This window comes from Podarcis muralis, chromosome 1 (genome assembly GCF_964188315.1).
Source record: "Podarcis muralis chromosome 1, rPodMur119.hap1.1, whole genome shotgun sequence".
Taxonomy (NCBI): Eukaryota; Metazoa; Chordata; class Lepidosauria; order Squamata; family Lacertidae; genus Podarcis; species Podarcis muralis.
The window spans coordinates 44279970-44307031 of record NC_135655.1 but is presented as its reverse complement, the minus strand read 5'-3'; the positions used below and the strand labels follow the sequence as shown (position 1 = coordinate 44307031).

Below are 27062 nucleotides of genomic sequence, written 5' to 3'. Positions count from 1 at the left end.
ACATTTAAAGCACTCTTGCAAAAGAAAAGAAAAAAGAATCCTGTGAACTTAAGTTTGTTAAGAGTGCTAGAAACTGTAGCTCTGTGAGGGGTAAATTTCTTTCCCAGGAATTTTGTAGCAGTTGTGCGTGTGCTTTAAATATATGGAGCATACACAGTTAAAATACGTATTTTTAGAGGGACTTAGTTGTGACTATTAACTAAGAGTATTTCACAGATGCTGTGACTTGGCTGCATTTTTACGTTTTGTTTGTTAATTTCCCTTGGTGGTTTGCAGGAATAAACTTTTTTTATCATTCTTAAAATTATAATTGAAGTAGGGTTGCCATATTTTGAAGAGCAAAAAAGAGGACACACTGCATTCTCTCCCCGCACATTACCACATGCTTGTTTTCCAGAAACATGGAAACCAACGGGATTTTCTGAATAAACTTGCTGACGCCTCTGCTGCAAAATTATTCTGCATAGTACATTTATTCCTCCCATTATACATATAAGCCTACAAGGAAATTCAAAATGGCCACTACTGAGCCAGCTTGTCTGTCCTTGCAGTCTCTACCTGCTGCCTCAGATTATTCAGCTGCTGACATGTCATCAGTTCCTTCCTGACGGTACAAACTAGGCAAAAACCCACATAATATCTGTGTAAACCTTCTATTAATTTATTTTTAAGTGCGAGGTTTCACATTTGGACGCCATATTTCCCCTTAAGGTTTCCAAAGTAAGCTTTGTCAACATGGCGCTCGTTTTTATTACAGTGCTTGGATCAGCCCGCGAAGCAAAAGGCACTGCAGCGAGACCTGTGAATGGAGGGGGAAGCAAGGTGTAGAAGTCAGCCACCCCTGGCTGCTCCGTGTGGCATCCGCCAGGCAGTGGCCTTGTGGGGCCATGTGTATGTGTATATGCATTGGCTATTGTGTACTGCATTGGCTCCTGGTACGTTTCCGAGCACAATTCAAAGTGTTGGTGCTGACCTTTAAAGCCCTAAACGGCCTCGATCCTGTATACCTAAAGGAGTGTCTCCACCCCCATCGTTCAGCCCAGGCACTGAGGTCCAGCGCCGAGGGCCTTCTGGCAGTTCCCTCATTGCGAGAAGTGAGGTTACAGGGAACCAGACAGAGGGCCTTCTCAGTAGAGGCACCCACCCTGTGGAACGCCCTCCCTTCAGATGTAAAGGAAATAAGCAGCTATCTTATCTTTAAAGGCAGCCCTGTTTAGGGAAGTTTTATTATTTAATGCTGTATTGTTTTTAACACTTGATTGGAAGCTGCCCAGAGTAGCTGGGGAAACTCAGCCAGATGGGTGGGGTATAAATAAATTAGTAGTAGTAGTAGTAGTAGTAGTAGCCATGTGTTTACACATTGGGGCATGTGAACCTGCTAGCTGCTGCCCCTTCTCTTGTCTTGGGAGGCTGTCGCAGAGCAACAACATTCGTGCGGCTTCTCTTTCCTGTCGCAAGCCCTCAGCCGCACCGCAAGACAGGAGGGTCAGCACCGAAACTCCCTGGCCAGGCCCTCCACGATCCTCCAGAGAGGCAGACGAGCGGGCAGGCAGCTACTTGACGAAATGGGATCCTGCATATTTAAGAGCCCCTTTGTCTCTGAAACATCCTAAAGCAGTGGCGGGTATGTCCTGCTGGCTCCACATCATCCAGTGCTATGTGCAGTGGCGGGTGAGGGGGAAGCGTTGAGGAAGGATGGAATGGGGCGGGGTGAGAGAGTGTGGCTCCACATGGTGCTCTTCCCTGAGGTGGGGATGGAACCTGGCAAGGCAGGGGGCGCGCACAAGAGGATTAGCATGCGTGCCGAAACGGTGCCGTACTGTTACGGTAACAGTAAAAGGGAGGTCTGGGAGGAAGAGGGGGGTGAGGAGTGAGGAGGAAGAACAAGAGTGAGCTCCCTTTGCTCTGATGAACGGAGGATGGCCGGATCCCCAGCGTCTGTTTGCTTCAAAGTTCAAGGAGGCCCTTGCGCTAAAAGGGGCCGGTGCTAACGTTGCTACCTCACAGACTCAGATTGGCTCCCTGCAGCAGCCATGAGTGGGCTGTCTGGCATGATGTTCAGAAGCATGTAGCGTCCTTGTCACAAGGAAGTGCTTGTGTGGGACGGTTAGTTGAGGAAGAGGGAAAGGGGCCATGTTTAATTTGGGTGCTGCCTTTCTCTTTAAGTTAAAAAACCAAAAAACTCTGGCCATTCTGCCAAATTTTAAAAATCCACCTGGACAGAAATTTTAGCCATGAAAAAGAGGACATGTGCAGGAAAAAACGGACACACGGCAACCCTAATTGATGAAAATATATGAGTGAAACGTAGTGGCAACAATTTCAAACCAAGGACCATTTGTTGTTGCGCTTGCCCTGGTCAAAGATGTTTCAAAAACGTTATTTTGAATTTTGCCGCTGGGAACAAATAGCAAAGATCTGTTGAGTAAAATTACACTTTTATTTGCACTTGCCACTCCTGCGTCTTATTCTAAATGCTAGCAATTTTATAATTATTTCATAATTGAGGCACTAGTTGTTCCTAAGTGCAACAAGTGGATACACTTACTTCTGAGCAGGGACTTGGAGCTTATCCACCCTTACCTTTCCTTGAGGCTTCCCAGGCACAGTCCACGCTTTAAAGCTCCCTATGTGAGAGCTCTTTTTAGTGCTGAATCAAAGTAATCCACTGAAAACCCAAATTGCCATTTGTTGCGTGGGTTTTTGCAATAAATGCTCTGGGGCAAAGAAAAGAGCTTTGCAGCACAGACCTGTGCCAGAAAAGCATGGGGCAAAAGGTAGGTATGGATAAGCCCTCAGACTACGGGCACGCACCTCAATCCTATTCTGCGCTATTCTGTGCATTACAATCTAGGGGAAGGAAAATTGCTTACATGTAATCCCCAGTTGTATAGGAAAATTTGCTCTCATGAGCAGGGCTCTCGTCTCCTAGGGGTGAGATTTCTACAGCCTAGCGCAGGGGTAGCGTGCATCATGATCTCCAGATGTTCTTGGATTCAAACACCCAGCATGGCCAATGAATGATGGGAATTATAGTCCAACAACTTCAGAAGGGAACCATGTTGGGTGTAATAGCTGCCTTCAAATATCTGAAAAGGTGTCAGCCACTAAGTAGGTGGAGTGAGATTTGTCTTCTATTGCTTCAGGGCAGGACTAGAAAGATCGGTCAGGTATTGCAAGGAAGTCAATTTCAGCTTAACATTACAAGAGGCTTCCTAACAGTAGAAGCTGTCCAGCAGTGGAACAGACTGGGGACATGGCTGGACAAGGTGGAGGGGATCCTATATTGAGAGGATTGGCCTGGATGACTTCCAGGGTCCCCTCAACTCTATGATTCACCCCCAGAGTTGTAGACAAAACTATGCCCAGACCATTCACTGTTCAAGATAACTCACATCCAATGCCCCAATTCCTTGCATTGGTGTACATACCTGCTCTCAGAATACAGAGGATGAGACCATTAATGTTTATACCATTGAATTCTAAAATTAGCCAGAAATGGGGCTGTTGTATGCCTCCCCCAATAGCCATTAAAGGTAAAGGTAAAGGGACCCCTGACCATTAGGTCCAGTCATGACCGACTCTGGGGTTGTGGCACTCATCTTACTTTATCGGCCGAGGGAGCCGGCGTACAACTTCTGGGTCATGTGGCCAGCATGACTAAGCCACTTCTGGCGAACCAGAGCAGCGCACGGAAACGCCATTTACCTTCCCGCCGGAGTGGTACCTATTTATCTACTTGTACTTTGACGTGCTTTCGAACTGCTAGGTTGGCAGGAGCAGGGACTGAGCAACGGGAGCTCACCCCGTCGCGGGGATTCGAACCGCCGACCTTCTGATCGGCAAGTCCTAGCCTCTGTGGTTTAACCCACAGCGCCACCCATGTCCATTAAGCACACTTTAATAGTCGTCTGTGGTTTTCGCCTGCTCAGTTCTTCTTTCCTCATCACTTTGATGCCCTGCTTTCAATCCACATTTTCATGTTGATTTTTGTACATGATTTGCATGCAGGTAGAAACATCACCTTGTTGTCTGCTTAGTGTAAGAGTGATCAGAGCAAAGAATCTCCGGCGAACAGATACCCGTAAGTAGCTTTCCTATTCCTTTGTGGTGTGCTAGAATGCAATGAGACTATGGTGCCCAATACAGCTTTAACAGGCCAGTCTTTTACTGAAAAGGAAAAGGCAACTACCCTGAGCCTTGGCCATGCTGGCTGGGGCTGATGGGAACTGGAGTCCAACAACATTCAGTCAGTCACTGGTTCCTCATCCCTGTGTTGGAATATTGATACTGGACATTTCACTTTATATGATGTGAATTTTAAAAGTCTGCAAATTCTAATTATGGCAACTAAATCTGCATGCTGCACTTTAAATAACCAGGGATAATTAATTTAACATTTCAAAATTTGACTTCCTTCCCCTTCTTTCTGTGATTCCTTAAATTTATTTTTTAACATCTTCTGCAGATCCAAATTCATTTAACTTGCTCATTTAATTACCGTATCTACTGTAAATATATACTCTTATAAAACTGCAGGTTATTACAATATGTAACCCTGCTAATGTTTTTATCTGTTTACAATTTATCTGCAAATATTCAATAAACCATTTCCATTCTTTTATAAAAAGTTTGTTATCTTGATTTCTTATTCTTCCGGTAGGTTTCACCATTTCTGCATATTCCCCAAGTTTTTGTATCCATTCTTCCTTTACTGGGACTTCTGCTTCTTTCCATGTATTACAACTCCTATTGTCAAATAAATAAAATGTATAAATTTGAAAAGTATAAATAAAAAAAACTATAAAAAGGAGTTGTAATACAGTGACATCTGGAAGGCCACAGAATCCCTACCCGTGTTCAAACAGAGAATTTTTTGAAAGGATATTTGCCAATATTGGGTATGAATTAATTCTGTACAGATATCAGCCCATTGCACAAAGATATATATATATATATATATATATATGCAGGTTTTGGTGTCCTCGGGTGTCTTCCCGTGTAAAAGATGGGGTGTCTAGGCGACGTTTCGACGAGGTCTCACTCGTCATCTTCAGGCTGGTGCTTTCGGCTTCTTGTTACTGGAACAGAGCAGGATCTCAGTGTTTGAGTTCCTATAAATACTGTTGAGGAGGTGTGAAGACACCCGAGGACACCAAAACCTGCATTCCTGTACCCGTGAAAATCTACGAAAGCAAATATATATATATATATATATATATATATATATATATATATCTGTTAAAAAAATAGTTACAAGGTATACAGTGGTACTTCGGGTTACATACGCTTCAGGTTACATACACTTCAGGTTACAGACTCCGCTAAACCAGAAATAGTACCTCGGGTTAAGAACTTTGCTTCAGGATGAAAACAGAAATCGTGCTCTGGCGGCACGGCAGCAGGAGGCCCCATTACCTAAAGTGGTGCTTCAGGTTAAGAACAGTTTCAGGTTAAGAATGGACCTCCGGAATGAATTAAGTACGTAACCCGAGGTACCACTGTATTATATCAGCTATCACACAGTTAAAGTGCTACTTTCTCTCCCAACAGTAAGCCATACTGATTGCTATTTGACCCTATGGCTGCCAACGGCTTCTTCTGAAAGGTTCCAGACAAAGACTGTTCAAAATTCTAAAGACCCAGTCTGGAACGAAACTTTCCATTTCATGGTCCAGAGCAAAGTGAAGGTCAGAAACTGATGGTCACTCCTTGTTGGTATATCATAATCTCACTGAAAGTGATTTCTTGTGAATTTGAAACATGCCTTGATTTGTAGAAGACCAGCTCACAGAACTGAGCAGTAGAGTTCCGATGTTAGTGTCATGACACAACTTGCACAATAGGGCAGTTGGTGTTGCTATGCCTGTTGTGGCTTTGCGCCGATTCTAATATATGCATACAGTCCTTTACAAATCCTATTGTATGTGAATGATTGCTTCTTTGAAAGAATCATCAGTCTTCTCCCTAATGTGTGAGTTTTCCTTGTGCAGGGAAATTTGGATGCATGGATGATTTCAGATGAGCAGTCGCTGACGCACATAGGCTCACATAAATATTTGAATTTGCTTCCAGGACTGATTTAAATTTGACAGTAGCCCTAAACAGTGGCGGAGCTTCATGCAGGCTGGGGCGGGGCTGGCTTGGGTCCCAGCGCGGGCGGGGTGGCAGCCGCGATGGCACCCCACCGGGATCATGCTGCGGGGGCAGTGCACTCCCCCGCACTCCTCTTCCTCTGCCAGTGGCCCTAAAGAAGATCCCAAAAGTACTTATTCAGGTTATGCACACAGTTGGTTTAACATTTAAAATGCTTCATCCCAAGCACTGGCTACATGCATGAAATGTCTACACAACTTCATCATACATCATTAGTGCAAGACTGTTGCATATGAATGGGATGAGTCAGTACATAGGGAGATTCCACCTTACATGATTGTCACCTCATTTAGAACAGTACTTAGATATGCCATAGGTCAAGTGGGGAAGGCGTGGGTCAGCAGTTTCCCAAGGTCCAAAGACCACAGAAGCAATGATGCTGTTGACGGAATACATGCCTATTTTTGAAAGGGCAGGAAATTGAAGGTAAATGTACCCCATGCCTAATTTATATTCCCAATTATCCAACTCTTTTCTAAATTGAACATGTTTGGTCTCTTCTTGCATGGAATTCCATGCCATTGTAAAATGTTTTCCTTTTCGGTCTGGGGTATACAGAACTGTAGAAAAGCTGTACAGTTCTTTTAGCATTTATTTATAGCTCTTTTCTCTCCTATCAGAACATGCTGGAGCTGGGTGTCTTCGATGAGGATGTCTGCCAAGACGAACAACTTTTCACTATTCGCTTTGACATAGCTGGACTCCCACTAAATGAAAAAGTGCTCTTGTCCTTTAAGTCCAATCCAAAGGTCTGTATAAGCAGAAAGAATGTTTAACAGGGCAATCCTATGCATGTTCACTCAGAAGTTCAGTAAAAAATTACTCGCCAATAAGCTGGTTTAGCCCAATGAGAAAGGAAGTATTATTATTAAGGGGAACTTGTTTCTGAGTAAACATGTTTAAGATTGTACTGTGATGTGAATAGTATTTGTTGCCTGAAATGTCTAAGTTCCAGAATTCACAATCTTGATAGGTAATTAAGTAAAATAACTTAGCTGTAATGTGTGTATTATTTAGGGATAGGAGGGATTTTGATTTGGTTAGTGTTTTAGTATGAACCCACCTAATTGGCACTTTCTGAAACAATACTTGAACCAAAATGCACCTATCCTTTGAAATTCACACTTCTCTGAATTTTGTGAATCAGTTCTCCAGTAAGATATTGATGCAGAAATGTGCATATAGGGAAAGGGGGCATAAAAATGCCTATATTCGTGAGAAAATTGTACAAAAATGTGTTGTATTAGGGGAAATTGCTTACAAAGATGAGTATATTGGGTAAAATTGCATACATAAATATGTATAATGGGAGCAATCATACAAAATGCTGAACAAATTTCAACGCTGACAAATTTTCAGCAACGAAAAATCACAGGATAATACAGAAATGGGGCAAAGTAAACATAAGAGTTTCTCATGTTTATGAACAGGTGCACATCCATATCTGTACTACATGTAGTTTGGTTTTATAGTGCTCTCTTGCAATACAAATGCAACACACACACATACACACACACACACACACACACACAAAACCCCATTGCCCCAATCCAGCTCTGGTACCATTCACATGGAAGTTGGCTCTCCTAGCTGGATGAGAAACAGTTTTTCAAGCAAGATGAGGTACATGCAGCTTTCTTCTTTAATCCAGAGTCTTGTATGCATGTCAAAGGCTGTATGCATGCATACCTTTAAAGAAGCTAAATTTCCAGCTATCACCTGTTCAGGAGAGGAAACTAGAACTGGATTCAGTCCTTCATCCACCACAGCTCTCCTTCCCCAACAAGAACTGATACATAGATTCGGGCCTTGGGGATCAGGGAAGTTCAGGGGTGCATAGTACTAAATAAAATATGTGTTTGTGGGAGGGGGGTTTATCTTGTATTTTTATCTTGTGAACCACACTGAGATCTTTTGATGAAGATCAAATTCTAATAAATCTAATAATAATAAAACAACAACAACAACAACAACAACAACATACTACAACAACAACATACTAGCCAAAGTAATCCATGGGAAATTTAAACTGATTTTAATGGAACTAGGTTGCACCTAAAAAGTTGGTGAGAAAGGAAACATTGTCAAACTAAAGAATTTTGGTATATAGAAAATAAATGGTGATCAAAAGAGGAAAACATTGTCAGGGTTGCTTCAAGATCCTAGCTCACAGAGGATCACGCTAGCCAACGGTCATTAAGTAAAAGTCTTTATTGAGTTACAGTTTCCATTCTCAAGCTGCTGCGTGCAACCCTACGTCTAGTAGCTAGATCGGCGAAGCTCCGTCTGAATCTCCGCCCCTCGTACACCAACTTAATATCCTAGCCCTGCTCCACCTTTTCCGCCTGACTGTTCTTCTCTGGGTCCCTCTGCCCCCCTGGGTCTCTTCCTTCCGGGATTCTTCGGACGCTGACCCCCCGGACTCTCCTGTCTCCTTGCGCCGGGCTTTAGGACCCGGCTCTCTTTCCGGGCTGCCTACTGCGCCTCCTTCCTGTGCATTTGAACTTGGCGCGCGCGCCCAACCTTCCACCTTCCGTCTAACCGTTTCTTCGCTCCCAGATGGAGGTGTGGCCACCCCTGACTCGTGCCCTCCCTCCTGCTGTGAGCTGCCAGCGCTTGCCCCCGGCTCCTTTCCTCTTCCCTGCTCTCTGGCGGTGACGCTGGACCCGATCTCCAACTGCTCTCCTCTGATTCCCCTCTGGCTCTATCTCCCTGGGGTGCCCCCCTAAACTCCCCCCTTGCCTTGGCCACTGGTGCTCCTTTCTGTGAATCCTCCGACTCACTGGAGAGACTCGGAGATCTCGGGTCGTCGTCATCGCTCATCCTTTCTTCTGCCTCCTCCCCTTCGCTCTCTGTTTCCTCCCTTGCCCTTGCCTCTGCTCCTGAACCCCTGACATCCATCCCCCCCTCGAAGCCCCCCACTCCCCCTTCCCCTCCTTCCGGTGCTGGAGCTGGGTGCTGCTGCGTCAAGGAGACGAATGTCGGGTACCGTTCGGTTCCCGTAGCGGGCCTCCCTCCGAAGTCTTCCGGTTCTTCCTCCCTTCTCTCGTTGACGACGGTCACCTCTGCTTCCATCTCTGTGCCGCCGTGCTCGAAACCTGGATCGTCCCCGAAAAAGTCCATGTCCGTCTCTCCCTCGCTTCCTCCAGGCGGCGTTGCTCGGCCTGGACCTTCTTGCCACTTCCTGCGCCACTGTTCCTCTGGTTTGTCGTCCCACCAATACGAGGGTTCTGAGGCAGATCCCGAGGGCGACTCCTCCGGGGAACGGACGTCTCGTATCGGGTCCTCGTCAGAGTCGAACCCCCGGAACGTGCTGCCCGAAAGCGTGGGTGTGAAAAGCCAGTCGTCGAAAAAGTCTGCTGGCATCGGTCTATGTGGGAAGAGGGCATGAAACTCGTCTTTGAGCAGAGGTTCGTCCAAGGCGTAGTCCGGCACCCAACTGTTCGCACTGGCCGGGGTGCCCTCCCTGGCGAGAAAGTATTCTACCCCTTCTTCCCCCCATCTGGAATCCAAAATCTCTGTGACTTCGTTGATGCGCTCCTTCTGTGCCACTCCTGCGTGCCCTGTTCTGTCTCTGGCCGGACTCTGCGCCGTTCCGGGTTCCTGAAACCTGTGCGGTGCCTTGTAGGGAGTGAGCACCGATCTGTGGAATACCGGATGCATTCTGGAACCCTCCGGAAGCGCCAGCCTGAAGGCCACCGGGTTGACCTGCTCTTCGACTTGATAGGGCCCCAGTTGCTTATGCCCTAGTTTCTTCTTGGCCAACGACCTGGCCGGCACTGCGTGGGCTGCTAACCAGACCCAGTCCCCCACGTGTAGCTCTTCGCCAACCCTTCTGCGTTTGTCCGCTTGTACCTTGTATGCGTGCTTGGCCAGCTCCAGGTGGCGCCTCAGCTGATCGTGGACTTCCTGCAGTTCCGACGCGAACGCATCTGCCGTCTGCGGCTCCCCTTCCCCCAGCCTTTCCAGTCCCGGGAAGGTTCTGGGGTGCCTCCCGTTGTTGGCGAAGAACGGTGTGACCCCCGTGGACACGTGCTTCGTGTTGTTGTAAGCGAACTCGGCGAGCGGCAGGTAATCCACCCACGTCGCAGGCTGTTGATTTGCATAGCACCTCAAGTACTGCTGCATGATGGCATTGACCCGTTCTGCTTGCCCGTTGGTTTGCGGGTGTCTCGCCGACGCCAGGTTGATCTTGACGTTCAGGAAGCCCATCAGCCACTGCCAGAAATTTGAGATGAACTGCCGCCCCCGGTCGGACAGAATAGACCGTGGCAGACCGTGAACCTTGAACACGTGGTCTATGAACAGTTTGGCGGTTTGTTCCGCCGTGGCCACCTTCGCACACGGAATGAAATGTGCCATCTTGGAGAACAAGTCCACCACCACCAGCACTGCCGTCTTGCCCCTCGAGCTGGGCAGATCCGTGACAAAGTCCAGGGCCACCCTCTCCCAAGGTTCGGCCGGAGTTTGCAGCGGTTCCAACAGTCCGGCCGGCGGTCTAAGCACTGGCTTCGCCCTCTGGCAGGTGTCACACCTCGCCACGTAGTCCGCGACCTCCCTTCTCATTCCAGGCCACCAGAAATCCCTGGCTACTAGTTCCACCGTCTTCTCCTTGCCGAAGTGCCCTGCAGTGGGCGCGTCGTGCAGCTGCTGCAGCACCTTGGCGCGAAGTTCGTCTCCCGGCACGTAGATGGCCCCTTTACGGATGAGCAATCCATCTCTTAGCTGGAAACCGTCGGCCGCTGCTTTGCCCCTTTGCACCTCTGAGATCTTTGCTTGCGCGAAGGAGTCCCCTTGCAACGCTCGTCGCACCGCCTCCAGATCCACGGTTGCCGCGGCGCACGCCCACACTGTTGGTGCGAAGATGTGCATGGCGGCCGCTGGCGTTGCTTCCTCCAGATACTGTGGCTTGCGGGAGAGAGCGTCCGCCATGATGTTGGTGTCCCCCGGGACATACTCTATTCGGAAGTCGAAGTTCGCAAAGAACTCAGCCCAACGTATCTGCCTCTGGTTCAGGAACTGTGCCGTGCGCCAGTGCTCTAGGTTCTTGTGGTCCGTGCAAACCTGCACCGTGTGCTTGGCGCCGATCAGAAAGTGCCTCCATGCCTTGAACGCTGCATGAATGGCCAGCAACTCCCTGTCCCATATGGTGTAGTTCTGCTCGGACTTGCTGAGCTTCCTGGAGTAAAACGCTCCCGGTCGCCACACCCCCTGCGGGTCTTTCTGCAGCAGGACCGCCCCCACGGCTCTGTCCGAGGCGTCAGTCTCCACCCTCATCGGCTTGCTGGGGTTGACATGAAGCAGCTGCTCTTCCGACGCGAAGAGACGCTTGAGTGCCTGAAAGGACTGTTCCGCCTGCTCTGTCCAAATGAACTTCTTTTTCTTGGAGCTAAGCGTGTCAGTGATGGCCGCCGTCTGCATAGCGAAGCCCTTGATAAACTTGCGATAGAAGTTCGCAAAGCCGACGAACCGTTGGACCTCCTTCCGGTTGCGCGGGCTCTTCCAATCCAACACCGCTCGAACCTTGGCGCTGTCCATGGCGAGCCCCTTGTCAGACAGCTTGTAGCCCAGAAAATCCACCTCCGTCACGTCAAATTGGCACTTCTCCAGCTTGGCGTAGAGCCTATGGTGCTTCAGCCTGTTCAGTACTTCCTTGACGTGTTTGTCATGCTCCTGTTGCGACTCCGAAAAGATCAGGATGTCATCTAAGAAACAGACGCACGTCTTGTAGAGAAGTCCCGCCAACACGTGATGCATGAATGCTTGAAAAACGTGGGAGCCATTTTGCAATCCAAAAGGCATAACTCTATATTCGTAGGTCCCCAGTGGCGTGAACATGGCTGTTTTCCACTCGTCTCCCTCCTGCATGCGAATGAGGTTGTACGCACCTCGCAGATCCAATTTGGTGAACACTCTGCCCTTCCGCACCTTTGCGAGGAGGTCGTCAATTCGGGGCATGGGGAAGTCCGACGGCTTAGTCACACTGTTCAAGATCCTGTAATCCACTACGAGCCTCTTTTGGGGCGTATCCCGCTTCTTAACGAAGAACACCGGGCTGCCTCCCACCGCCTTGGACTCTCGGATGAAACCGCGCTCCAAATTATGATCTATGAACTCCTTGAGTTCTTGCAGCTCGTCCTCTGACATGGAATACAGTCTCCCCTTAGGCAGCGCCGCCCCTGGCAGCAGGTCAATCTTGCAGTCATATGGCCTGTGAGGGGGTAGCCTGTCTGCCTCCTTCTCGCAGAAAACTTCCAAAAATTCTGCGTACTTGTGGGGAATCGCTTGCAGCGTGCCTAGCAGTAGCTGTGACTCCTCTTCCTCTCCTTCCTGCCTGGGCACGATGCAGTGTTCAGCACAAAAGGAAGAGCCGAAGGTCAGCTGCCTCTGGTACCAAGCCAGCGTTGGGCTGTGTTTGTCCAGCCAACTCATGCCCAACACAATGGGCGTGTCCGACAATTGAGTGACGTTGAAGCTGATGACTTCTTGGTGATTCCCAAGTCGCATCACCATCGGTGGCGTCTGCTGCACCACTTGCCCTCCTAGCAGCTCCCTGCCATCCACCGTGACCACCTGCAGGGGCAGTGTGGCCGGCAGCAACTGTATAGCATGCTGGTTGACGAAGTCCTGCCCCATAAAGTCTGCATTGCTGCCTGAGTCAATGGTGATTGGCACGTCCATGGTGATGCCATTGGGCAGCTGGAGCGACGCGGTGAGCCTCACCACTGGTTTGGGCGGGAGGGGGTTCACGGGCTGTAAAATCTCTGGGGACTGCATCATTAATACGTCTGGCTGGGCCCCAGTGCCTCTTCCTCCAGCCAGACAGCGTCGTTTCCCTGCTGTGGTTCTCCTTGCTGCGTTGCTGCAGTCGCCATTGCTGAGGCTGCAGTGAGCTTGTGGAGCCTCTGGGGACACTCTTTCGCCATATGCCCTGGCTCCTCACAGACGTAACACTTCCTGTTCCCTCTAGGAGGCTTCGCTTTCACTGCTGCTGGTGCTAGGGCTCTGGTTGCTGACTGAGCCCTGGCACCTCCAACCTCCATCGGTTCAGCTCCTCCCCCTGGCGGAGGCGTGGATTGCGTACGTGCTGCTTCTCTGGGAAAGAAGGAGGAGCCCCTGGCTGGTTCGCGCCCTCCACGCCCTTCGTCCCTGCTCCACGGACGTCCTTCCAGCCGTACCCCCACTGCCAGCGCCCTCTGCACGACCTCCTGGGTGGTCCGGGGTCTCTCCCCCCTCGCAATCTCATCTTTTACAGAGCTGTTTAGTCCCTCCCAGAAAAGGTCTCTTACAGGGGTCGCATCTCTGTCCCATTCTAGGGCACTGGCCAAGGCGAAAAAGCGGGCATGGTACTGCCGTACGCTGGCCCTTCCCTGCTTCAGTCCATGAATCTGTTGCCGAGCAAGATCCACGTCAATGCTTGATAAAAAACACGCATCCATCGCTTTAATAAAGGCATTCGCATTTTGGAGCGCCGGATCGTTATCCCTCCATAAATTGCGCAGCCATGCTCTGGCATCCCCATGCAAATAAGACATGATGAACCCCACTTTCTCTTGCTCATCTCTAAAATCTTTACTCAGCAGTTGCAGTGCACACAGTACGTCTGCTTTAAAATTGGGATACTGTTGCAGGTTCCCATCGAAGTGAGAGACCAGACCGCCTGTGCGTCTCCCCAACCCAATCCCCTCTGGTTTGGGTGTCTGTTGCCCTTGCTTCGTAAGCACTTCCAACCTGACCTGGAGATCCCTGTAGGCGGCAGCTGCGTCCTCCTCTCTCTTCCTGGATGCGAGAGCCTCGGCATTCAGCTGTGACACTGCTTCTCTGAGTTCCGCTATCTGCTGTTCAGCCGTCATGTCGGCTGCCGTTCGTGAGCTCACTAGTGGGCACCTGCTTCTCTCCTCTCCTCGAGGCTGTAGATGCCCACAATACGTGAGACGGAGCTTACTGTCAGGGTTGCTTCAAGATCCTAGCTCACAGAGGATCACGCTAGCCAACGGTCATTAAGTAAAAGTCTTTATTGAGTTACAGTTTCCATTCTCAAGCTGCTGCGTGCAACCCTACGTCTAGTAGCTAGATCGGCGAAGCTCCGTCTGAATCTCCGCCCCTCGTACACCAACTTAATATCCTAGCCCTGCTCCACCTTTTCCGCCTGACTGTTCTTCTCTGGGTCCCTCTGCCCCCCTGGGTCTCTTCCTTCCGGGATTCTTCGGACGCTGACCCCCCGGACTCTCCTGTCTCCTTGCGCCGGGCTTTAGGACCCGGCTCTCTTTCCGGGCTGCCTACTGCGCCTCCTTCCTGTGCATTTGAACTTGGCGTGCGCGCCCAACCTTCCACCTTCCGTCTAACCGTTTCTTCGCTCCCAGATGGAGGTGTGGCCACCCCTGACTCGTGCCCTCCCTCCTGCTGTGAGCTGCCAGCGCTTGCCCCCTGGCTCCTTTCCTCTTCCCTGCTCTCTGGCGGTGACGCTGGACCCGATCTCCAACTGCTCTCCTCTGATTCCCCTCTGGCTCTATCTCCCTGGGGTGCCCCCCTAAACTCCCCCCTTGCCTTGGCCACTGGTGCTCCTTTCTGTGAATCCTCCGACTCACTGGAGAGACTCGGAGATCTCGGGTCGTCGTCATCGCTCATCCTTTCTTCTGCCTCCTCCCCTTCGCTCTCTGTTTCCTCCCTTGCCCTTGCCTCTGCTCCTGAACCCCTGACAAACATGATTATAATTCCCATGCCTTTTCCCAACCTCATCATTCCCCCTTCTAATTTTCCATAACAAATGTCATACGTTTGGCTATGAGGAATTGCTGACAGCATATGTCAGGTCTCACTAGTCTGCAGTTACATACAGTGGTACCTCGGTTTTCAAACATAATCTGTTCTGGAAGACCGTTTGAGTTCTGAAACGTTCAAAAACCAAGGCACAAAGGGCGGTCTGCAAATTTTATAAAGAAAATGGGGGGGGACCCCCAGTGGAAGCCGTTCAACTTGCGAGGTGCGTTCAAAAACAGAAGCATTTACTTCCAACGTTCGACTTCCAAGACGTTCAAAAACCAAGGTACCATGTATTTTGTAGTCTAGCAGCGCAGAGTCTGTTATTAAAAGGGTTTAATTCACTGACCACCCTCTTATTTCAGGATCAGGAGGAGCTGGAGGTGGAATTTGAGTTACGAAACAGGTGAGTAAATTCAGATACTACAGATTACTTAAAGCAACATACCTTACCCTTCTGATAACCAGAATGTAAACCCATAAAAATGAGTTAATTTTTAGTACTCAGGGAACATTGTCAACATTTCTCTCAATGACAGTAAAAGAAACATGTATTAATGCTCCAGGCCTGGCCAGAATTTTGACAAAGCCCCATAAGAAATGGTGTATTTTTAAATTTCCCAGGCTACAATGGCAAAGCTATGTATCTGGTATGGGGAAGGAGAATCAAAAGCAGAGAAGTTGTCAAATTCAAAGCCTTACTGAGCTCATGCCAGCAGACTGGAAAGTCAAGTCAAGTAACCTTTATTGGCATCACATAGGAACATTCAGAATACAAACAGAATAAATAGGCCAGTGTGATCTTGTCGCCATTTCAACAGTACAGGACTGGAAAGTGTATTTTTCTTTATTTTTTTCTCCTTCTGCCAGCGTTGAAAATAAAAAGATTTCTGAAGGGAAAACAAATATGGCAGCAAACTTGCCCTCACACCCTTCAAGGACCCCTCTTGCTCTCTCTGCTATTGAACACTGACAGCACCTCAGCAATAGTTCCATTTTCAAGAGGAACATAAACATTTTATTACATGAATGTATATTCATTTATATTCCATTTATTTTTCAGTTTGAGTGTTCCTGAAACCATTGTTACGAATGGAACTCTTGTGGTAATTTTGTTATTTTCTGTCTGCTTTCTTGTACTTTAGATATATAGTGCAAGGGAAACAAAGAGATTATTAATTATATCAAAGTTAATGAATTATTATATACTCTCTGAGACAGTTACAGATAGTGTATCTGAAGAAGTGTGCATGCACACGAAAGCTCATACCAAGAACTAACTTAGTTGGTCTTTAAGGTGCTACTGGAAGGATTTTTTTTTGTTTTGTCTCTGAGACAGGAATAGTATAAAACTGAACATAATTTTCCTACTGAGCCATCAGGCATCTTCTCCTTTATGGGATGCTTAATTACTTGAGGGTTCAGTTGAAGTTATCATGACCTTCCCAAGCATGTGATAAACCCTATGGATACTTATTTCTGGAATAAGTCCAGTTGAAAGAGGTTTATTGTAGCCCTAGTAAAAATATATACTCTGAGAAACAGGTTACTAAATGTGACAATATATTGATAACTCCAATCATTATTTTTAATCCAGTCAAGTGTGGGTAATATGTCATTGGTCATTCCTGATAAATTTACTGTCCATTTGGATTTGAGCCTGACTGAATAGGTCCCAGCAGAACCCAGTTTAGCCCTATTGGATGTATTCCCTGTTTCTTTAACCACAGACATTAGGTTTTTTTCCTTTGAGAATTTAAAATATGGGCAAATATAAATACCATCCATAATACATTTGTCTGTTCTTCGTGGACTGAGGTTCTGAAATTAAACATTCCATAAAAATTGTGATCCAGGTGGCAAGCCTATGGCCACAACTTTCTTACTTGCTTCCTTTTTAAAAAATGCTCTTCTTGTTAAAAAAAATTAAATCAATACATTGGCTCCAAACTAAGTTGTGTGTGTGTAGGCTCATTAATTTCAGTGAGTTTGGTTGTAAATTGCTTTGGGTTGCCTTGGGCAAGATGAAGCGACTAACAAATTTAATAAATAATAATAATTTTTAAATGGGTTTAATTAAGTGGTGCTGTGGTGTAAACCACTGAGCCTAGAGCTTGCCGATCAGAAGGTTGGCGGTTCGAATCCCCGCGACGGGGTGAGCTCCCGTTGTTCGGTCAACTCCTGCTCACCTTGCACTTCGAAAGCATGTCAAAGTGCAAGTAGATAAATAGGTACCACTTCAGCGGGAAGGTAAACGGCATTTCCGTGCGCTGCTCTGGTTTGCCAGAAGCAGCTTAGTTATGCTGGCCACATGACCCGGAAGCTGTCTGCAGACAAACGCCTGCTCCCTCGGCCTGTAAAGCGAGATGAGCACCGCAACCTCAGAGTTGTCTGCGACTGGTACCTTTACTTTTACCTTTAAGTCTGAATTGTAATCAAACACTATATAAAATTATTTCAGAATCCTTGTTTTTTCTGTACTGTACTGTATTTGTGATTCAGTCATTCGATTTTGAAAGGGATTGATTATTATGCCCCCCCTCCAAATGCTAACTTTTATATGGCGAAGAAAGTAATAAAAGGAAGTTTCAACTAGATTCTAAACTTTCAATGTTCTTCTGTCTTCTTGTATGCCTACAGGCTCGTGAAGTTTGTTGTTTGGAATTTGAAGTAGAGAAGAAAAAAAGACAGAAATCAAGTAAGATTTTCATCATAGTAATAATGGTTTCTCTAGTTTTCAACCAGTAATAATTATTTTGAAGAATGTTTAAAATGAATTAACACCATTGTTTTAAATATATAGAATGCCTAGTAAAACTTACCTAATCTTACATAAAGCCTAGTTCTCTTAAGCTGATATTTCTTCATACTGTATCTTTCATCAATATATTCTGATCATTACATTTCTCCTTGATTAGCCACATCATACACTCCAACTTTTGCAAGGCTAATATATCCCATACATATTTCTCTTGATCCAGCAAGGGAGCTTTGTATATAGAGGCTGTGTGCAAATGAAGATTCACCTCTAAGACTACAAACCTATGCACACTTACTTGAGATCAAGTCCCACTGAACTCATTGACACCTCTGAGCAGTGCTTTTTTATGGCGGTACGCATACCCCTAAACATTTTGTGAATCCAAGTTTGGCCTCATTGAGGGGCAGTATTTCAATATGCGTAGGAAAATGAGAGTACTCCAAAAAATATATTTTTTTTAGAAGAAAAGCACTGCCTCTGAGTATACATGGAGAGGATTGTGCTGTGAATGTGCCTTTGCATTCAAAGAGTATTGCTCACCTGCTGGGTGAACGAATATTTATGATGGATGGGAATGCAATGAGCAAGGCAAATTCAATAAGGAGCTGTATATATATTTCACTGTTCGTATTTGATTTCCTCAAAAGTATAGTTTTTGTTCTGAGTCTTGTTGTTTAGTCGTTTAGTCGTGTCCGACTCTTCGTGACCCCATGGACCAGAGCACGCCAGGCACTTCTGTCTTCCACTGCCTCCCGCAGTTTAGTCAAACTCATGCTGGTAGCTTCGAGAACACTGTCCAACCATCTCGTCCTCTGTTGTCCCCTTCTCCTTGTGCCCTCCATCTTTCCCAACATCAGGGTCTTTTCCAGGGAGTCTCCTCTTCTCATGAGGTGGCCGAAGTACTGGAGCCTCAGCTTCACGATCTGTCCTTCCAGTGAGCACTCAGGGCTGATTTCCTTAAGAATGGATAGGTTTGATCTTCTTGCAGTCCATGGGACTCTCTAGAGTCTCCTCCAGCACCATAATTCAAAGGCATCAATTCTTCGGCGATCAGCCTTCTTTATGGTCCAGCTCTCACTTCCATACATCACTACTGGGAAAACCATAGCTGAGTCTTAGCATGGTGCAATAACAAGGCCAAGTTAACTAATGGAGCAAGTAATATATAAATTAGTGATGTGGATGCCATTAAGAAATCTGATTTCTGCAGAGGCCCGCTTTGAGTTTAGCACAAAAAGTTATTGCAAGCAACAGACCTGACATGAACATTTTTCCTTCTTTCTTTCAGATGGTGAACTATCCCTTATGCTGAAAGGATCCCATGAAGGACACCAGGAGCTTAGTTCAGGCCAGTCCTCATTCCACTATGCCAAATATAAGCACCCGACAATGGATGTTAAACTACCGAAGAAGGGTCTAGATTATGCCTTTGTACGTTATTCATCAGCCGAACACTAAGGGCTTATCCACACTTCCAGTTGGTCCCACTCTTTCGGGGCCTGCACTTAAAATCTCTGTGTCTGAGTGGTTTTGTGTGTGTTTGTTTGTTTGTTTGTTTGTTGTTTGTTTGTTTGTTTTGTCCCAGAGCTTTCCCCCATTATAACCTGCTCAATTGGAGCAAACATCCATTCAGATTTTACATAGATTGCCATTTGCTCCAACTGAGCTTTAAAGAATGGGTTTTAATGGGGAAAGCTCCAGAGCATAAAAACAGGGGGGAGATGTGCTTGGACATGGAGCTTTAAAGCTCAGACCATGTCTAGAAAGAGAGGAGGAATTGTAAGTGTGCATAAACCCTAATGATAAAAAGGTTCCTTTTTTCATTTATGTTTTATTTCCGGGGGGGGGGGGGGGGGAGGGGATTAATTGTGAAAGCCACTCTGAGAATATATATCTGTTGAGCACTGCCGACATGGGCTGCCATATGGATTTTCCCGGACATTTTACCAATTTTCGCCCAGCCACTGTATGGCCACCCTACTGGAGGGAGAAGTGGAAACTGAAATCCTGTTGCATAAGTGGAAGTTCTTTCTCCTCAGGTGCAAACAGCATTGGATAAAATCCTAGACATGCAACTTTGCACTCTTTCTCATAGAAACATGTGGGTTTTTTTCTTCTTCCAGGGGCCAAGCTCTTATAACAGGAAAGAAAGATCCCTCAGAGTGGATATAAATTCACTTCCTACAAGCAAGAAAATAGTGCTCGCAGAGGTGAGAGTCAGTTGCTGTCCTCCTGAATATTGCTTTGAATGGATTCTTTTGGAAAAGAAATAGCCATCATTGCTTGCTTCCATAATCTACAGCGTAAGGGGCCAGTATATCACTGTCATTGTTAATTGTTAATATAATGATTAGGTAGACTGTGGCCTCTGCATCATAGACAAGGCCATATGTACAATGCAGTAAAAAATATTTCAATTCCAAAGTAAAATTCCAAAGCTATCTAAATCCTTAAGTCTGAATCAATTATTGATTTATGGCTTATTGAATCACTTGCTTCTTATTTTGTTGCTTTTGAGGAATAATGAAATAATGTAAAAGGATCAAACTATGTATCTTTGCTCTGGCAGTTTTAAATCTTTTAACATATTGCTTAACTAACAAATATGATAAAAGTCCTATTTTATTTTATTTTTAAATCTAAATTCTGAGTAGAAATTGTAGAAAGAAGGAAGAACTTCCCCTTTATTTATGATTCCCAGAAAGGCAAATTTATCGACATGTTTCAATATGGGGGTGAATATAAATTTAATCAATTAATTCATGAGTCACTCAGAAGCCAGTTTATTGATTGTTACAGTCTTAATTGGTTGATAGACACTGTTGTATGATTTGATTTGGTCTGCAATATTAAGGAAACCAAACCAATTTACACCTCCTGGATTAATGCACTGATCAGATTATAATTAACCTTCAGATTTCTCACTTCCATGTATTAAAATGTGTACATTGGGGGCAGGGGGGAGTAAGCAAAAAGGTATGTTGTGGTAAAATGCATATTTAAATTTTAATTTCCATGCAGATTTTAAGAGGGGATCACATCTTAATGTGGAAATGGGATGGAATGGATTTGTGACTAACTACATAGGATACTAACACAGATCAGCAATAGACTGATCCATCCCTGTTATGTTATAAAGTGGGCTGCCTAGCCAATTGAAATAATTGTTAGAAATTATAGCATTTCTTTTTACCCTTTATCTAGCTCTAGTCATGCATAATCAAGATGCTAACATTTACTTAGCTGCTTGAGAACATAGAAGGGGATTTGCATTGGAATGTGTATCCCATTCAAAGTAATATAGCCTGTATAGAAGAGGAATGGGAAATCTCAAATACAGCCCTCCAGGTCTCTCTGTTCAGCCTGTGGGACTCTCCCCAGGCTGTGCACCTCACAGGCCTTATTATCCTCAAGTACAGTATCTTCCTGTACGGAATGTGTTCTGTAACTGTGGTAATGCCTCTTATCTAGATGAAGGACGGAGAGGGGTGTGTGGGTGTAAATGGCTCACTTTTGCATAATGTAGCCTACTGTACAAAGGCCATGTCAATTGCTGCATCCGCTGTTGGCTTCTAGGCCATATATAGAAGGTTGTTCAAAAATGTGAGAGGCAATGTGACTCTCAGGCTGAAGAAAGTTCCTCACCCTTGTATCCTCCTTTCAATATTTATCTGAATTTGTGTTAAGATTTATGCCCAAGTAAGTGGAACGTGTGAACCTAAGAACCCCTGCCGAAACAAACCAAAGAACTATCTAATACAGCATTCTGTTCTCACAGTGGCCAACCAGATTCTGATGGGAAGCCCACTCACAGGTGGGGACTGTGCTGTTGTGCTCAGGTGCTGCTTTCGGGCATCTGATTGGTCATGGTAAAAACAGGATGCTGGGTTAGACAGGCCATTGGCTCAATCCAGCAGGCTCTTCTTATGTTCTTAGGACCTACGTGCAACCACATTCTCCCCATTTGTGATGCCCAGAAACTGGTACCCTGAAGATGGAACATGGTTAAGAGCAAGTGATAGGCTTCATCTCAAGGAATTCTCTAATCCTCTTTTAAAGCTACACAGGATGGTGGTGAATTCTGGTGCCTCTTTTTCTAAAAGAATAGCACTGATGGTGACCCATCACTACATCATGTGGGAGTGAATTTCATACTGAATAAGTATTTATTTATTTATTTGGTCTTTCTTGAATCTTCCAAAAGAATTCTGTTTACATGCATGCATCTTCAGAACTGACTCAGGGCATCTATGTCCCATGTTTCAAAGGGAGGCAATGTATTCCTAGGAGTGAAATTTGAGTTTGTATTCTGTTTTTGTTTTTTCAGAATAAAAAAATGGCATTGCATGTGAAAACAGAAGTCTGGTAAGAGATCCTTCCTGTGTTGGATAGCTATAATCTTAACTATTTTTCTACTTGTCTGTCTGTTGGAGAAATATTCTTACAGGAGATTATCCACGTGTTCAGGATATTAGTCATTTGTATGCAGTATGAACACTGTACCTAACATTTATTGAATAAACAGCGCTTACATCTATATAACAAGAGTCACGTTTTATACAGAGAGGGCTGATGGAGCCTATAGCTTTAGAGCTCTAGTAAGCCACACTTTTGTGGTGTCTATCTGCTTAGTCTTTTTAATCGAAAGCACTGCTGTGTAAAAACCACCACATAAACCTTGCTGCCTTGTAAAAGCAAATGACTTGATGCCCCGTGAGGCTTCGCCTGCCACACATTTTGTTAATTGGTCAGCTCAGGGATGTTGGCAAGCAGTCTCTAAACTTGACTCTTGGATGAGTAGCACCTTTTAAAAGTTCTGAAACGGATTCTGAGATACAATATGCCTGTGTTCCCCCTACCACCCTCTGTGTGGCTATTCCAGCCAGACTGACCTAGATGTGCGCTTGGGATATGGCCTTTGCACACAGGAGCAAGATTTCTTGTGCAAAAGGCAGAAGATTGTTGCTGGGGCGTTGAAAAATGTTCTCAAACTAGAAAAGGATCTGCAGGATCATGAGGTACGTGATGCAGAACTCTGGCTATCTCTGCTGTGTGAATTATCACAATATGTGGAACGGAAATTGCAGAGAGAGTCTGGGAGCAAGAATAATATGTTTCATGGTCAGCACACCACTGTGGTAGCCTCCCATACAAAGTTGTTTTCCTGTTCCCTGCAGTGATTTAGTGTTACGGTGTCAGAGTGCTGCATCTGAACTGGCCACAGTGCACACGGGGAATAATTCACCAATGATGCCATCTTTTCCAAGGCTTGAGTGAGAGCTGAACTTTCCAAGCGACTGCCCAAAGCGGTATCACACTCGTGCCATTATTCATTCATGTGCCCTGCTGAAATTGGCTTAGTCGCCCGTTCTATTTTCTCATCCTCTGAGATGAAGGCGAGCATAATAAAATGCAGGCTAAAAGAGCTGTAGCTCAATAGCATAGGTTCAATCCTTGGCATTTCCAAGTATTATTTATTTATTAAATTTGCATACCAGACTCTGAGGTCCGGCTCCGGGGGCCTTCTGGAGGTTCCCTCCCTATGAGAAGTGAGGTTACAGGGAACCAGACAAAGGGCCTTCTCAGTAGTGTCACAAGCAATGAGAGAGGGGCATTAGCTCACCATAGCACATGCATTTTTCTTGCCTCTGACTACTTCGCTAAGATTGCTGTGCTGCCTTTAACCCTATTGACCTCATTAGACTGAAGAAGAAACGAGTTAGTAAGTTCTCCGCCACTGAAAACAGCAGCCTTGAATCTACTCTTCATTTTTGCCTTGTGACATTTTATCGTGTTTTTAATTTTCTGTTGTGAGCCGCCCAGAGTGGCTGGGGAAACCCAGCCAGATGGGTGGGGTATAAATAATAAATTATTATTACTGCCCTTCATCCAAAGATCCCACAGCGGTTCCCAACAGAAAAATACATAATGAGAATTCAAAATACATAATAAAAATGAAACAATAACCTCCCTCCCACAAACGCATTTTAAAAGCCATAGAATGTTATTCGGCCAAATGCCTGGTTGATGAGAAACGTTTTTGCATGGTGCTGAGAAATATTCAATGCAGGTTCCAGGCGAGCCTCCCTGGGAAGGGCATTCCACAAATAGGACTGGGAGTGTCTCCAGTCTGAAACCACAGAGAGGGATACCATGGGCCCTTTCAGTTCAGTATTTTCTACCCTGACTGACAGGGACTCTCCAATGGTTGATATGTTTTGATATTCCAGACACATTGGGCATATTGAATGTTTCAATAAACATTTCCACTTTTAGCATCAATTGGAGGCTTCCCATTTTTCCTTTGACTTTTTCGGCTTCTTGTTGTTGCCCCTTCCTTTGCATGTTCTGCTGATCTTGACAACACCAGTGGTGATGACATTTAATAATAGTTATTATCTATCAGGTTTCCCAGGCTTCAGACCCAAGTAATGAGTTAAGCATGCAATTAGTAAAGCGACCTGTAAAGTAATTGCTTAAGCATGCACTAAACTCTCCCATTGAAATCAGCAAGACTTAATTAAAAATGAGGGGTTTAAATCAGTAGTCTGCTAAAGTTTTCATCAGTTGTGGCACAGAGAGCAATTTTATTGATTTGATTCATTATACTTTTATACTGCTTAGCCAACTGTGTTCTCTTTGAATTTTAATCAGTGCAGGAAGAACCAGTGATGATTACTAGGGTTGAGATTTTTAAGAGCACATGACTGCTCGAAACCAGTGGAGCACTAATTAAACATCCCATCAGCATAAGGATATACACTTGGGCAATGGAAGTTTCTCCCCACTCCTTCTCCCACTCCTCCCTTAAATCTGTTCTGGGTTGTTTCCCCCACTCCCAACTCTCTGGACCAGATTGGAGTGTGGGGCAGAGAATGAAGTTGTTGAAAGTGACCTTCCATTCAGGAGTGGTAGCTGTTGTTTTCAAAAATTACAAGTTATATTCCAAGTTTAGATTGCTTCAGGATCTAAAAACCCCCACCCCTACTAAGGTGTTCGTAATGTGCAGATGTCTTCAAACAGAATAATCAGTTCACTGGTTAAAAAGCAGTTTCTGCAATTTATTTTATTGATTGACAGCCATAATTAAAATACTTCAGTTTCTTGTGCATTAGCCTGCTTTTCCACAGTCATCTCTAATTTGTTTTTTTAAAAAGTAATATATTCCTTACATGCAAATTAATTTCAAAGGGGGCATACATATCATGAGATGTGTGACATATGTGTTGCATGTCATGATTACATATTTCAGACAGCTGTCCAAATATGTATACAGTCATGCCACACTTCGTGTATTACCATAGATGAGATTTTCTATTCAAATTGGTAAAACGTGTATAAAATTGTGGTCTGCGAATAGGCTTATGTAGGGAAGGAGAAGTTGTGAGATGGAGGAGACTTTAAAGCAGGCATTGACCAAAGCAAATGAATGAGAGGGATGTGAGAGAGATCGTATTTTCAGTTAGCCTGGTTATGGAATGCTCTGAACTGATATGCAATGTCTAAAAGAAAAATAGGCTAGCTGTGAAACTGGGTATGAAGCAACTCTTTACTAATATCACAAACTGGCAGAATAACTGCCTGAATAATAATGAAGAACAGCTGATTCATTCTTTGCAGTTTGTAATTTATCTCTATTATTGATTATATTGCTTAATTAATTAATTAATTACCACCTTTATAAAGGCTCTGTGGAGTAGAAAATATTAACAGTGAATTATCAGTTTCCACTTTTGCATCATCAAGCAGGATGGGTCCTAACAGCACATTTCTTTCTTGCTGCCAGTCTCTTCTAATCCAGAAATAGATTAGCTGCAGATTTACTTGGCCAGATCCCATCATAACCCAGCAGGGAGGCCAGACCCCTCATGGGATCATGGGGCTGCCATCTGCACAGAGGTCATAATGGTGTCCATATGTGAAGTGTCCCTGCATCTTTGTGTGCTCTAGCTTGCTTGTTTATGCATTGCAGGTTCCAGTAGTTGCAATTATGACGACAGGGGGCAGTACAAGATCACTGACTGCATGCTATGGAAGCCTACGAGGTCTTCAGAAGTTGAATCTCTTAGATTGTGCTACATACTTAACCGGTTTGTCTGGCACAACATGGTAAGGACACAGACATTGGGTTCTATGCGGAGTTATAGAAGTTAGCCTTGTTTGGTCTGTAGGTTACTTAACTGCTTGGCTGAACATAAAACGGAATCGCTGATCTATATCAGTATCAAAGCTCTGGCTCGCTATTGTTTGTGAACCTTTTCCAGTGTTGTTCTAACTTGAAGACATAGGAGCCAGTAGAGTCATTTACATACTTGGCTGGATCTAGACTTATTTGCAGTGAACTTGCAGTAGACCCACTGAAATCAATGTTAGAAGTTAAATGTGATAAAAAATAGCATGGCACCAGCCCTTTCATTAAAAGCCATCAATTCCCCAAGAATCTGTAGTGATGCAAATAAGACTAGAATCTGAAGTTGCTAACTAAATAGGTTTGGAATAGACAAAAGAAAGTTCCTCTTTCCATAACTGTTTATCAATAGCTAGCATCTATGATCGCTAAATAGAAATCCCATGTTGAGAGATAGCATACCTTTAGAATACCATTAGGGTACAATAGGAGAGCCGTTGACTTGTGGACTTCCTAGAGGCATCTGTCTGGCACCGCTATTGGAAACAGAATGTGTTGCTAAAAGGAACTACATCCAAATGGATTCCAGGATCAAGCAACATAGCAGCCCTCATCCAAGCAAAACAACTGGAAGGTACCAAACTGTATAAGCTTATGTTCTCACACTGTCCTTCCACGTCTTTCCTTTCTCAGGACCATGGGGAACTTGTACAGAGATGCTTGTTGGTCCAAAAAAGATTTGGATGAGCAAATCAAAGAGGTGAAAAGACATGTGACCAAGTGCAAGCTGGATGGCTTCTCCATAGAGCGTTTGAAATATTACAACAGACAGCTGCATGAGCGGAAAGAAGAGGGACAAAAGACATCCTGTATAGACCTATGGGGGCTCCTGATTGAATATTTGCTGCATGATGGGGTACAGTACTTTTGTTGCGTTTATTTTTAGCCTGTTAAATAGCACAGATGTTCCAGGCATACTGGATATAACTTAGACATTTATAAATCTAGGCCTTTGAGTTGGGAGAGATGCTAGTGTGGATAAGCTAGGCTGACAGGAACTGGGTTTGAGAGGGTCACTGCTGCCATCATAGTACACTCACAATTTTGACCCTATGGTCAAATAAATTTTGTGGATAATTGAAAGAATACGGAAAAAAACAAAAACCAACCCACAAAGCCTGTTGTGCCAGAGGCGAAAGTAGGGGGAGTGCATAAGGCATGAACAATAATCTTTCACCTTGCACTCAACTGCCTCAA

General features: G+C 45.2%; 1 protein-coding gene across 1 annotated transcript in view; it reads left to right on the top strand.

Moving 5' to 3' along the window:
* The first annotated feature begins 4005 nt into the window (after nt 1-4005).
* The window catches only part of LOC114594270 (cytosolic phospholipase A2 epsilon-like), a 37478-nt gene continuing 14421 nt past the window's right edge, over nt 4006-27062 (top strand). Inside the window, exons 1-12 of the mRNA XM_028723721.2 lie at nt 4006-4084; nt 5554-5690; nt 6777-6905; nt 15282-15322; nt 15980-16022; nt 17557-17614; nt 18966-19108; nt 19801-19887; nt 22005-22042; nt 22560-22695; nt 25650-25786; nt 26499-26721. Of these exons, the coding sequence (XP_028579554.2) occupies nt 4006-4084; nt 5554-5690; nt 6777-6905; nt 15282-15322; nt 15980-16022; nt 17557-17614; nt 18966-19108; nt 19801-19887; nt 22005-22042; nt 22560-22695; nt 25650-25786; nt 26499-26721 (1251 nt within the window). The remainder of the gene's footprint in view (nt 4085-5553; nt 5691-6776; nt 6906-15281; nt 15323-15979; nt 16023-17556; nt 17615-18965; nt 19109-19800; nt 19888-22004; nt 22043-22559; nt 22696-25649; nt 25787-26498; nt 26722-27062) is intronic.